General features: G+C 40.8%; 1 protein-coding gene across 1 annotated transcript in view; it reads right to left on the bottom strand.

The window, feature by feature from the left end:
- The window catches only part of psmc6 (proteasome 26S subunit, ATPase 6), a 35,133-nt gene extending 21,880 nt beyond the window's left edge, over positions 1–13,253 (bottom strand). The window contains exons 1-4 of the mRNA XM_050058865.1: positions 13,122–13,253; positions 12,565–12,644; positions 10,076–10,115; positions 9,290–9,342 (exon numbers count right to left, since the gene is read on the bottom strand). Coding sequence (XP_049914822.1) covers positions 9,290–9,342; positions 10,076–10,115; positions 12,565–12,644; positions 13,122–13,239 — 291 coding nt within the window. The 5' untranslated portion in view covers positions 13,240–13,253. The remainder of the gene's footprint in view (positions 1–9,289; positions 9,343–10,075; positions 10,116–12,564; positions 12,645–13,121) is intronic.
- Positions 13,254–13,683: the final 430 nt, after the last annotated feature.

Below are 13,683 nucleotides of genomic sequence, written 5' to 3'. Positions count from 1 at the left end.
CCCCCCCCCACCCCACCTCCCCACCCTTTTTTTTCCTCTCTTTTACTTAATTTTACTTAATTTATTTTATTCGTTTATTATATATTTTCTTCTTCCTCATTTATTTTTTACTTGTTTTCTTACTTATTTTGCATTTATTTATTTAGTCTTCTCCCCTCCTTTTGAGTACTTACGTGTTTACCTTACTTAAGTTGTTAACCTGCTTATTTACTCTGTGTTTGTTGTCATTGTTGCGTGTCCTCTGTGTGCATGGGTGTGAGTGTGTGTCCTCTTAAGGGTTGTTTTTCTGTTCTGGGTGGGTGATTTTAGGGTGTTCTGGTGGGTGGAAATTAAGCTGGAACCTTTCTTCAGTACTTTGTTACTGCTGATGTACCTCATCTATGCATCTGAATGTATTACAGGACCACTCCAGTGTTAAAATCAATAAAGAAATTTTTGGAGAAATATACTTGACTGAATCAATTTTGAACTGAATTGAATCGAATTGAATCGTGAATCGGATCGAACTGAGTCCTTGAAAATCGAATCGAAGCGATCTGGAAAATCTGAATCGATACCCAGCCCTAGTACTGTAAGTACTGGATACAACTTTGCCCTCAGCGGGCCGTGTCGATTCCTGTCGGAACTAACGGGGGCAGTATACGCGCGTCAGTCTGTCCAAGCCCGACCCGGCCCATCCCTTTAACTGTAATTATGAGCCCGAGCCCGGTTCAAACCTGATTTTTTTTTAAGGATACGAACATGGACATTGAAGGTGACTCTCATCTTTCTTTCCATGGCAAGCCTTTGTTATGTGCCTCTTAAGTGTCGAGGTCCCCGTCTTTTTGCTGTCATATACCAGCATCGCGCTGCACTTAGTACACTCAACGACACCGAGTAGTTGGTTCCATAGCCTAGGTCTATTATGAGGAGGCCGGCCTGTCCAAGCCCGAGGATAGTGGCGGGAAATTACGGTCGGGTTCGGTTTGAGGCAGATGAAAGCGGAGTAATTATAAACTCGCAAAAACCAGTGTGCAAACGGTGCCTCTGAAGTTTCCAGACCAAAGGAGGAAACACTTCAAACCTGGCTAAATACTTAAAAGACAAGACACCCCGACTTGTTAAAAGAATTCAAGGTGAGTGAGTTTCAATTTCTGTTTTTTTTTTTAAATTTTTATTGTGGTATCGAATGAATATCGAGAATCGTGGAAAATCACTGGTATTGCCATCGACTACTGAAATTCTGGTCTCATGACAAGCCTATTTCCAAGTTCTTGGCAAGGAAACTATAAAATAAGGAAATGACATCACAAGGACATGGTAGGGCTGGGCGGTATGACCTAAAATTTATATCACGGTATAAATCGAATCCCTTCACGGTAACGGTATATATCGCGGTATAAATTTAAGTGTAAAAGTTATAATAGAAGTGTTTCTGAATGGGTTTTGTAGTCCCTTAGCAAAGCTAAATTAATAAAAAAAAAAAAACAACAACAACAAAAGCAAAGATATAATGTATTTTTTAGAGCATTTATTGTGCAGAATGCAGATCTCAAAACTCAAAATTAAAACCCAGTACTCTATGGTGCAAAATGTCCCCTGGGATCTATATCAAAAGGTAATTTCCTTCTTTTAGCAAAATCCTAAATGACTGAGTTGTGTTTTTTCCACCTGGACCTTTATGCTCTGCCATTTCTCCTCTAATCATCACGCTGTAACCTGTGACAGGCTGCTATGATACCACAACTATCACACATTCACATATGGAGTTTTTTGTGGAGCCCCTAGCGTCACATAGGTTTACATTACCAAAGGTTTATGACAAACTCTCTTGCCGAAAACCAACTCCCGTGTGCGCACGGCGAGAGAGGAGAGGGAGAGACGCTGTGCTGCTGCCAGAGGAGACACTGAATGAGTTCCCTCTGAGCGGTAAGTCGCTAAAAGAGTCTGAGAAGTCCGGGGCTGTTCATAAGACATTAACTCACTCACTCACAAGTTCTCCAGCAACACATGTTGCACGTGCTATGCTAAATCACGGACGTGAACCAGCTCCTCTTGCTCCGCTGTCTCTGTGCTCGCAGCCATTTTCACACTGAGGCAGGTGCGATGACGTCATCGACGATAGGACGGTAGAGTGCAAATCTCTACCGTGGGCCAAATTTATATCATTTCTACCGTCTACCGCATATACCGTGCAGCCCTAGGACATGGTAAATATCTGCCAAACTAAGACTTGACCGTATGCTGCAATGACTTGCAGATTGCCTCAGTGATTTACATTCCTACTACCGTTAGTTATCTAATGTTAATTTGCTAGCACAAATTTGTCATGACAACAATTAATAAGCTAGAGAGGCTGTAACGGCCTATTTCCACCAGATGCGTGTTTGTTGCATCTCCGCTCTGGCACGGCAGCGGAGCAGATAGGATTCAGTTCTAGTCAATGTGTGTGTTTCCACCGGCTGCGGCTGTGCTGCGTTCCGGCTCCGTCACAGCTCCGGCACTCCGGAGCCTTCTGCACAGGAAACATTATCCAACGTTAGTCCTCCTGGATATTATTATTAATATTATTAAATATCATTTGGGCTATCCAGATTTGCCATCATTAAGTAATCTTAACGATTCCTCTCATTAACTGCATGAAAAAATAAGACCAAAGAAACAGAAGACCCATGCGGTTTCACCTGGGCTGAACAACAAAAATGAAACGAAACTAGTCAAGGGAACGAGCGATGGAAGGAGGAGGTGGAGGAGGAGAGAACTCTACTCAGTCACCTTGGCCATATCTGGACAAATATATGAGTTTGTGTGAGTCCACAGACAAAACATATATTTAAGTGCCTGCTTCACCCAAAGAAGAAACTTCTTTCAACGTCAAAGACGTCGAACACAAATCTGAGAACCCATATTCAGGTGATGACTGAGAGTTAGATAGCCTAGGCTATCACCCGACTTACACAGCCTATAGCCCAGTAATGAAGGATAATTCAAGGGATTGGTGTGGGGATGCAATATACCAATGTTGGGTAAATGTTCAGCTAGTATAGTTTAGGAGGGATGCAGAAGTAAGAGCAGAAAAGCTCTTTAAAAAAAGACAAGACCCTTATATTTTAAAACGATGGTCTAGCCATGATGAATGACTAGCTGTTTATATCACATACACTGATTTAATGTCAGTTTATTTCAGTATAGGCTACAATGCATTACAGGACTATGCCGTCCATGGCATTGAGGAAAATTGAAACTTAAAATATAACCAATTAACCGATTATTAAGTTAAAATATAACTGATTCATATAGTTGGCAATGTTTTGTGCAAGATATGGAAGAAGAGACGGAAAAGAGATTAAAGCAGGTCAAACACTCTAAATGATGAATTTTGCTGAAGGCCTATGCCTTCTACATGAGATATGGCATGCAATGAAACATGCCCCACCCTCTTCAATGCCATGAACAGTATCCTACATAGTTTTGTAATGTATTGCATTGTACTGAAATACATTGATTTTCAATGGGCTGAAACAGGTAGTGCATCCCCTTTCAAGGTTAACATTCAAATTCACATTAGGTGCAATATCCATTAATTTAAACGGGCTTAATTTTCTTAAACCAATTATGTGTACAAGCAGCCACATGAATCAATGTTATTTCTTCTCTAGAGAATACACCCATCCCATATGCCTTCTTTGGAAAAGGAACTGGAGCATGCCAAAAAGAGGAGTGCACAAGATGAGGTGGAGCACCGTGACCCCCACACACAGGGCAGTGTAGCAGCACAGTTCTTCAGTGGTGGGACATGCCCCTACCATAACCCAACAGAGATTTGACAAGTTGATCCTTAAGTGGGCCCTAGGCCTTTTTTGGGGTATTTTTACTGCCTTTACTTTTAAGCTCATGTCACAGTCATTATAAAGGCTACATACACATGCTATATCTTGTTTTTTTTTTTGTTTTTTTCCAAGACAATCTGGGGGCTATTCAGATTTGCCATCATTCCATGTCCTTCTATGTGCCTGTATTTTATATAAATTTTTATATCAATGTAAAAAAATCTGTGTTACTAAATTCTTACATTTTTACATGTATCTCAACATAGCAAGTTGGAAGTAGACATATTCTGCCATAGAATCTGGCAATATAAGAACCATGATGGTGGGGCATTCTGTCACTTCACAGTTGTCCAAAACATGTGGTTTGTGCCAGGTAGGGATGTCACGATTACATTATTTCGCTATTAACCGCGATTTTAAACGCCACGGTTAATTATTCGAAAAGATTCCTCAACACCGTCACTCTCCAAAGATTATGCCGCAACACGGAACCATATACAGTAGGTCAGCGCAACTCGCACGGAGCGAAAACAAAGTTACACAAGCGGCGTCTCCGAGTGATGAAGTATGGATGAAGAAGACTTATTCCCCCCAAAAAACGGATACAGTCAGCTGTGTGGGATCATTTTGGCTATCGCAAAATGACCAAGGGGTCATTGTTGACGACGGCTTTCCAGTTTGTAAAACATGCCGCAAAAAAGTCGCAGCCAAAGGATCAAACAAGAGCAACATGATACAACACCTGTGGGACAACCACCCGGCTTTACATGCACAAGTAAAGGTAAATGCACAATGACTGGGATAATATACGTCAATCTCAATTTATCTAATGTAACACTGAATTAAAAAATTATATGTTAGCGTGTCATTTGCAATTAATGGCGTAGTGGTATGATACGAGTTGGGCTTACAGTGCAACGTGACAAGCTAAGGCTCGTCTCAATGGATAGTTTTGCAGTTTGTGTGCACACAGCGTGAGGTTGTAATGGTTTTGGGTCCGTGTAGCTCTTTGGAGTGAGACGACAGGCAGAAACTCACGTCCACACGAGTGCGGGATTTCACAAATGTTCGCCGTTTATTTTTACATCAACTTAAAAACACTTTACCAAGCCCGGTTGTACGGCTACTATATTTTCATACATGAACAAAATAGTCGCCACACGTACTTAAAACCATCACTGTTGTGTTGAGACATAAAAGAAAAAGCAGGAGCACATGGAAATAAATGAAACTTAAAGATCTATAAGGAGTGTTCATGTGATTTTACACATTTAGAGTGTGAAATTAATTAATGCATAATAATCGTGATAATCGTAAAACCGTGATTATTTCTCTGACAATAATCGTACCAAGAAAATCTATAATCGTGACATCCCTAGTGCCAGGCAGACATAATTGCCAGTGTTTTTTCATTATTGCAAGATATTCCACTGAGTCATTCATAAGTCAAAAATGTGTTTTATTTGAAGGAAACATGCAATATTTACATCTAAGATAATAGAAAAATAGTAATGATATTATTCCTCTCTATATGGAGTGACTGATAACAAGATCTGTATAATGGATTGTAAAGAAATTCGTCAGGTTTTTATTTTGTAGACATTTGATCTGTATTTATAGCGTGATGGGATAACAATGATGTGTTTGATATCATCGGAAAGCTCAGGTCCTGCGCTTTCATGTGATATGTGTGGCATTTCTGTGCGACCTTGCATCCATCCAAGATCCATCCAAGAGTAATGTGTGTGCAAAGCTGTATGAAAGCTTTGTTATACATAATTTTAGTGTAACTTTATAATCTTTTATCATTGTGAAAACACTGGACTACCGACAAGCGCTTGGGCTTGTCGGAAAGCTGCGGTTCCGCTGTTTCACGTGTGTTCTCACTATGACGAACGGTCGTGGAGAAAATCCATAGAGAAAAACAGGTGTGAATTTGGACGCACTTTGCGTCGTTCAGGTCCATAGGGGTAACAGTTTCAAATTAGAACAGTTATTAAAAACCAAATACATGTGCCCTAACAGCAAGTAGCATTAGCTATCTTGGATGCAACAGGGGCTGAGATGCAGCTGCTGGACAGAGCCATGATCTATTTAGAGACCAATAACAAGGAAAACTAATGTGCATATTTAGATATAAAACGTCAGTAAGCATCACATAATGTGTTTTTTTTTAATCTGACGGAAGAATTTTTCACTTTAAGTTGAAATAACAAAGATATGATGAGTTACAATGTGATTTGCTGTGCTCACCCCATTAACTCCAATAGCAGTGGCACTAAACTCTTGCTCCAATGCAAAATTAAAATAAGATTTGTACCGATACCAATACCAGTATCGGAAATGCCTCTGATACTGCCTAAAATGCAGCATCAGGAATCGGCAAATACAGCCTATGACCTAGGCTGACCAAACGTCCTCTTTTGCCCGGACATGTCCACTTTTCACGTCCCGTCGGGGGCGTCCGGGGGGTTTTTATAAACTGATGATAATGTCCGGTTTTCCGTGTGTTTGTGTGTGTGTTAGAGTGCAGCACGGGCCGCATATTTCTGTCCGAACCCGAACCGAGCCCGACATTATTTAATGACCAAAGCACTGAGTTTGTGTCACACAGTTGTTACGGTTACAGGCCGGGCGTGCGGAGAGGGAGACCTCCGTGTTTGAGACGGGAGCATCAGGCGGGAGCGGCAGGCGGGAGGTCCGACGCTTCCGGCGAGAGGAGAGGGAGAAATAAAACAAAATAAGATAATAGGAAAAACCTGTCTCCCTCTTTTATTTTATTTTCAGCGTTTAATCAAGGCGGAGGCGGGCGGCTGGAGGTCCGAGACTTCCAGCGAGGGGAGAGGTTGAAACAAACAGCCAATATGTGTTTGTGTGTGTGTGTGTGTGTGTGTTATGTTCAGGTGTCACGTAAATAACAGTGCCCAAGCAATAACAGGACAGACAATAGGATTTTATTTATACACTACATTTTCACTGAAAGCTGACCGAATCCAACCCGAGCCCAAATACAATTTATAGCTACATTTTTGACCAAACCCTGCCCGACCCGTCAGGTACCGTCGGGCTCGGAACGCCACACTCTAGTGTGTGTATGTGTCCCCTATTGGGGCCTATCTGAATTTCTGTCTTTGAGAGATATTATTTTGTAATATAACTGAATTTTCTATCCATACATATACATTTTAAATATATTAAAATGATAAGGCATCTTTGAGTAAACTGCGAGTATCATTTAAGTAGGCTATGTCGTGGCCAGCCGAGTGTCTTCTTTTTTGGAAATCAAAATATGGTCACCCTACTATGACAAATCCGATACCACATAATGCCTCACGTAATTACGCATACGCACGCTATCGTTTGAACATCGCCAGAAACGGTAAAGGAGGTTTTATGCCTGGTACACACTACACGACTTTTCTGCCCATTCTGAAAGTCACTATGTCACATTACACGATTGTGGAGTCATAAAACCGTGCCGTGACTTGGCCGACAGACATGACACACTACACGATGGTACACACCAATTATCCCCGGTCGTCTTTCATGACGTGTGTGATGTCACTGGGTTATTCTTGTCCTATTTTTATTACTTTTACTATTATTTGAATCACTGTCTGTTCATGTGCCAGCCGAAATGTTGTTGTAGTCACCTAAAAAGCAGTGCCAGCCGAAATGTTGTTGTAGTCACCTAAAAAGCACAGGCAGATGGCAGGAGCTACATTTGAAGTACCGTACGTAAACATAAAAGTCACTGATTTCTACACAACAAGTTCCTACAAATGTTTCACAATAAAAGCCTATTTAGAAAATGGAGGGATTCTCTCAGCCGATTTTATAGGGGGCTTTTAATTTGAAACAAATTTAGGAAGTGTTGAGTTTGAAATGACAGCGTGATGCATTAAAGCTATAGTGCGTGACTTCTACAGGTCCGTAAATGTCCGTTTCACCCAAGCCACTACTAGAGGAGATGACACAATGCTGATTAAGCCAATCGGCTCCTCTAACATCTCGCGGTATTTTTCAATATATATCATTTTTAGTATGTGTGTCGACCGGCGACATTCCCGCGCTGGTGCACAGGAAATGCTTCCTCATAACAAGAAGGGAGGGGGAGGAAGAGCAGAGAGTGTCATAGCAAGAGGTAGAGCGCAGGTAGAAAGAGAAAGCAACAAAGAAGCGGCCGAGACACGGTTCAGAAGTGGATACTACCACAAAGAAAAAGCCTGGACGTTCGGCTGAAGGTCTATTAGCAAAGAAGGAAAGTGACCGACGGAGAAGGCAAACAAGGATTTGCATTGGCGTCGCTTTTCCTCCGTGGAGAGCCCTGAAGGAAGAAACTGGGCTGAGGCCAGACACGGATGTTGCCTTGCTGCTGTTGGATAAGTAAGTGACTTGGTTTATAATTATATTATGAGTAGTATGTGTTGCTGTTACATGTAATGGACCTAGTACTTTATTATTTTCTTGGAAATGGTGCTATGAACGTTATGTAATGTTAGCAGCCTGGTGTTCGCCACGTTGTGTAGCATTGTGTACACGGTGTGTAGCGAGTGTTACTCTGTTTACACGGTGTGTGGCGACTGACGAGTGTTACTGTGTACATGGAAGTGCCGCCGGCTTATTAGTTGTAATAACGCGTTATCCGCTGGGAGGCGACAGAAGTTACGCACTATAGCTTTAACTACCAAGGCAACGGGAGCGGATAAAAAATAAAAATATGAAGATACAGAGGGAATGATAAATAAGGGCCCTTTTACAATGTAGTCTGTTTCAAATGAAGCTGGTAGCCTCTGCAGTTGTGGTAAGTAAAAGCCCCGCCACTATTTTTTTAATTTTCTTACTTTAAGTCATCTGGTGAAAATTCTTTTTAATATCGCAATATATATCGCAAAAAAAAATAAAAAATTGCAATGTCAGTTTTTTACAATATCGTGCAGCCCTACATTCTACTGTAGCCTTTAAAATGTCTTTTTTACCAAATTGTGTGGCTGCACTTTAACTTGTGTCTTGATTTGTGTCAACACTGGATAATAATCATAAAAAACAAGTTTTATGGCATTCATTCTTATATTATGTATTTATTTCTTAATATTTTACATAGAGTTTTAGGAGTTGAGACATACAACAATTCATATCCCATCCATTTTAATTTTACGCGCTGATATCGGCAGATACCTAAGGTTCAGGGATCAGAATCGGTATCGGGAAGGAAAAAGTGGTATCGGTATGTTTTTAAATCTTTAACTTTCTTTTATTCAAGCAACATTGTCACCCACCTTTTTTCTTTCTGTGCTTTGAGCTGCTGTGACATGTGGATTTCCCAAGACTGGGATTAATAAAGTTTATCTTATCTTAAATGCTGTCAATGACATTATGTCCTTTTCTATGTTTTTAGTTTCCTTGGTTCTAGAACTGATTTCTGCACCACTCTATACATTACAGGATGTCTGGCACATTGGTATCTGTTTAGCACCTACCTGTCTGCGGCATCCTACCACATATCTGGGACCATTGGTGGCCTTGACAATGACTGGAATTTGAGAAAAAAAACATAAAAAAAAAACATGAGCATCACACATTTGAGCTAATGACTGTTTGACACGTCAGTCACAGGTTGTCATTTAGAATTGTTCATTGGTTTAGCGTAAAATGAGCCTGCCACAGAGCAGTTGCAAAAAAATCAAGAGTGGAAAAAAAGTACAGCAGAGATATGGTTACATGAGTGTCATGTTGCACATGAATGCACAGAGCAATAGTTTGGTGAGATCATGATGGACAATGACTCATTTGTTAACCTACAATGAAATGAAACCATCTAAGCTCATGGAGGACTAAGATGCTGGCCCAACTATGCAAGTGGAATGATGGTGTAAAATGAAGTGGGCTCACCAGTAAGTCCTGCATCATTTCCTCACTGACTGACAACCAAGGCACGTATGCATGCGTATGTATGGTAAGTAACTGATACAGCCCTTAGGCTTAGTGGGGATGAAATACCACTGACCAGTGCTACCTGTGACTAGTGATGGCCGAATGAAGCCTCATGAAGCATTTTCTTTATTTTCTGAGCCCACAAGATAACGCTTTTTGTTCAACAGGTTTAAAAACACACTGAATTGCCATTCTTTGGGCCTCTCTTTTTAAACCAAGAGTGCCATCTAGTGGACTCAGAAAATGAAGAAAATGCTTCATGAGGTTTCATTCAGCCATCACTACCGGTGACGTGACACTCGTGTCTGTGAGGAATCTGCAAATTAACTTACATTTCTCCTCAGTCAGCTGTTTGAGCACTTCTCCAACAATCTGCGGGGAACGAAGCACACATATGGTTAAAACAGGGTTTCCACACAGTCTTAAACATCAAATCCAAGGACTATCCAGGTCCGATTCCCCTTAAATTGAAAGAAGCAACATAGCATGGTATTAGAATAGATTTACTGTTATAAACAGAGAGAAATTTTTCATTGAGAAGCAGAGGTACACGCTTTACAGAAGCTCACAGGCAACAATTCAAATCAACTTTATTTAAATGGCACTTTCCATACTACAGTAACACAAAGTGCCTCATAGAGGTTAAAAACAACAAAGATCCAAAACAGAAAACAAAAAGAAAAGAGAAAACCCAACAATCCCACCCCACATAGCGATACATAAAGACAGACAGACAGACAGACGCTATCACTAAAGAGACACTAAAGAGACATGGCCGAGCACCGAGACCCGAGGCAAGGAAAAAGCCACCTCTGGGGGCTGTCCGACCCGAGGCAAGGAAAAAGCCACCTCTGGGGGCTGTCCACACTGAGAGGGCCCACGGTCCATGGCCACAGGGAGCGCCGCCGTAGAGACCACCCCGACCCGGGCAGACAGGAGGCTCCACACCGAGGTGCAGTGCCCTTCAGCCACCCAGGTCAGAGCAGTCTCCCGACGGCACCCCCATCAGGAGACCAGGAACAACTCAGTGTGGTAGGCCCCCATGAGGAAACAGTACCAGAGAGGCCGACCAGGTGCCTCAGTCTATTTAATAAAATGTGATGGTCTACTGTATCGAAGGTGGCGGTTAGATCCAGTAAAACCAAGACTGTGAGTTTATGGTTATCTGAATTGTACCTGATGTCGTTTAAAATCTTTAAAAGGGCTGTCTCTGTACTGTGATTCATCCTTAAACCAGACTGATACTTCTCTAAAGTGTTATTTGTATTTAAGAAACCATTTGCTTGGGTAAAAAACAGTTTTTCTAAAATTTTACTTAAAAACAGTAAGTTGGATACAGGCTGATAATTATTAAAAATGTTGGGGTCTAAAGTGCTCTTCTTCAGAAGGGGCTTCACCACCGCCGTTTTCAAGGAGGCCGGGAAGACGCCCATCTGAAGAGAGCAATTCACCATGTACAGTAGCTGTTCCTTAAAGAATCCATAAAATGTTTAAAGAATCCATAAAATGTTTTAAAAAATGGTGTGGGAATTGGGTCTAAAAGGCAGATTGTGTGCTTTACTTGGGAGAAAACTCGACCAAGTGTCCTCGCAAAACTCTCCAGTGTTTCCTCAGGTAAAAGCAATGATCCAGGTGTGTCGACAGTTAAAATCTGTTGAGATAAAAGACTGGATCTGATGTCATTGATTTTACTTCTGAAGTGGTCTGCAAAGTCCTCACAAAGGGCACTGGTTGTTGTTTTAGGCGATCTGTTAAAATTACTGTTTGTTAAAATATCAATTGTGGAGAAGAGGAATTTGGGATTGTTTTTATTGTCAGAGATTAGTTTTTTGAAGTGGGAAATTCTTGCCTGTTTGACTGTGTTATTGTAGGTTTTGAGATGTTGACGTAATATTTCGTAGTGGACTATTAGGTTTGATTTTCTCCATCTTCTCTCAGCACTCCTGCAGTATCTTTTCAGTTGTTTGATTTCCTGATTTCTCCACCGGGGTGTGGGTTTTGTTATAATTGTTTTGATTAAAAGTGGAGCCACTGAGTCCAGCGTTAACTTGAGTTTGTTGTTATAATTGTCCACAATAAAATCACAGGGTGCTGGTAAAATCTCTGCAGGAGTGCTCTGTAAAATCTGGATAAAATTTGCAGCCACTTCATAAGTTAGGTAGCGTTTCCTCACTGTTCTCACCGGGGCCTCCTGTTGGTTAAAACTGGTGATGTTAAAAAACACACAAAAGTGGTCGGACACAGCCAGATCCACAACAGAGGACACACCCACGGACAGGCCATAGGTTATGACCAGGTCCAGGGTGCGCCTTCTGCTGTGGGTCGGCTGCGTGATATGTTGTTTAAAATCCAAACAGTTTAAGAGGTTTAAAAATTCTCTGGATACTGGGTCCGAGGTGTTGTCAATGTGTAGATTAAAATCACCAGTTATTAAAATTCTGTTGTAGGTGGAGTGAATGACTGATAATAATTAAGAGAAATCACTGATAAAAGGGTTCAGGGTGAAAAAAATGAATTTCCCTTCAGGGAGTAAGAAAGTATGTCCTCTTCTTCTTCTTCTTCTTGTTTAGAAGTGGCATTCAACAACAACAAAAAGGCTGCGCGGTGCACCTCGCGTTTTGCAACCTGCAAACGCTTTCTGTGTGATTGGGGACTACATGTCAGGGAGGTATATACTCATTGGAAAAATTCAATTCATGGTGTCTGCCTGCAAATGTGTTGATCTACATTACACTAAAATCTACTGTTGCAGCCACTTAATTTGATTTTGAGATGACATCCAAAGAGATTAATGTAAATAAAGTTCAAAAGATATTCTTACCTGACCAACACTTTGCAGAGCCTTTAGGTCATTTTCTGATTTTTCGTACTGTTTGGTTTGTTCTCTCAGCTGTTCTCTCACTAAAACACAAACAGAGTTGTTGTTGTTTCACAAACACAACCAAGAAAGTAATAATTTGTTACAGTTGCTCACTCTGCCGAGCAAACTTCATGTCAGCTAATGTTAAGTTAGCTGGTTATAGTTAGCTTAACGTCACACTCTTGATAAAGTTAACAGTTTAGACCAAAAATACTTAAGTAAATGAAGTAATAGCTCCACAGGCTATCGTTCAGTGGATTTTAAAAAATATTATCTAGCCCAACGTTTTTGATTGTTCGGGTACAGTTTACTACTCCGAGGCTAAGATGACACTTCTGCTAACGTTAACCGGTTTAGCATTACTTCCATTCATTTCTATAAGGATGCTAACTGCATGACAAAGCACTAGCTAGCTGGCCAGCTAGCTGATGTTGGCTACCCAATTATATTTACATAATCGAAATAAACCAGATATATTTACGTTACACCACAAGCGTCAACATAAATTTGGTTCTTACGTTCTTTTAACCGCCCGTCAATTTCTTTGTGTTCGAGTAATTTTTTCCTGTAGTCCTGCAGCGCTTTCTCCCTAGTGTCCGCCATGATACCCCACTGAATGCTGGGAAACTGCAGCATCGCTTCCTTTCTTGTTTTTGTTCTTCCTCCTTCCTTTTTTTAAATGACGGGTTGTATCTTAAAAGTCCCTTTACCGCCACCTACTGGATTTAAACTAAAGTCTCAACTTAATATATTTCAATAACAGTGATAATAATAAGCCCCTCCCATTCAGTTCCAACTCTATTACAGGGTGAAGTCAGGTAATTTGAGACACTTTTTGGTAAATTACCAAGAAAACCACCTAAAACTCTGACTATTACCTTAAGTGTTACTTTTAGAATTTTTATGGGGTCTCTGCTGTAGTTCTATTAAGAAAATATTTTGCAAAGTAAAATAATTTTAAAACTTTGGACCTTCAAACACACCGAGAGCCACTACCTCAATCCAATGGTATGTTCAGGTAAAATAGGACAGTTGTGTTTCCTAGTATATTAAATTGTATGAAAAATTATTGTCCAACTT

This window comes from Epinephelus moara, chromosome 12 (genome assembly GCF_006386435.1).
Source record: "Epinephelus moara isolate mb chromosome 12, YSFRI_EMoa_1.0, whole genome shotgun sequence".
Lineage (NCBI taxonomy): Eukaryota > Metazoa > Chordata > Actinopteri > Perciformes > Serranidae > Epinephelus > Epinephelus moara.
This window is presented reverse-complemented; position numbering and strand designations above follow the sequence as displayed.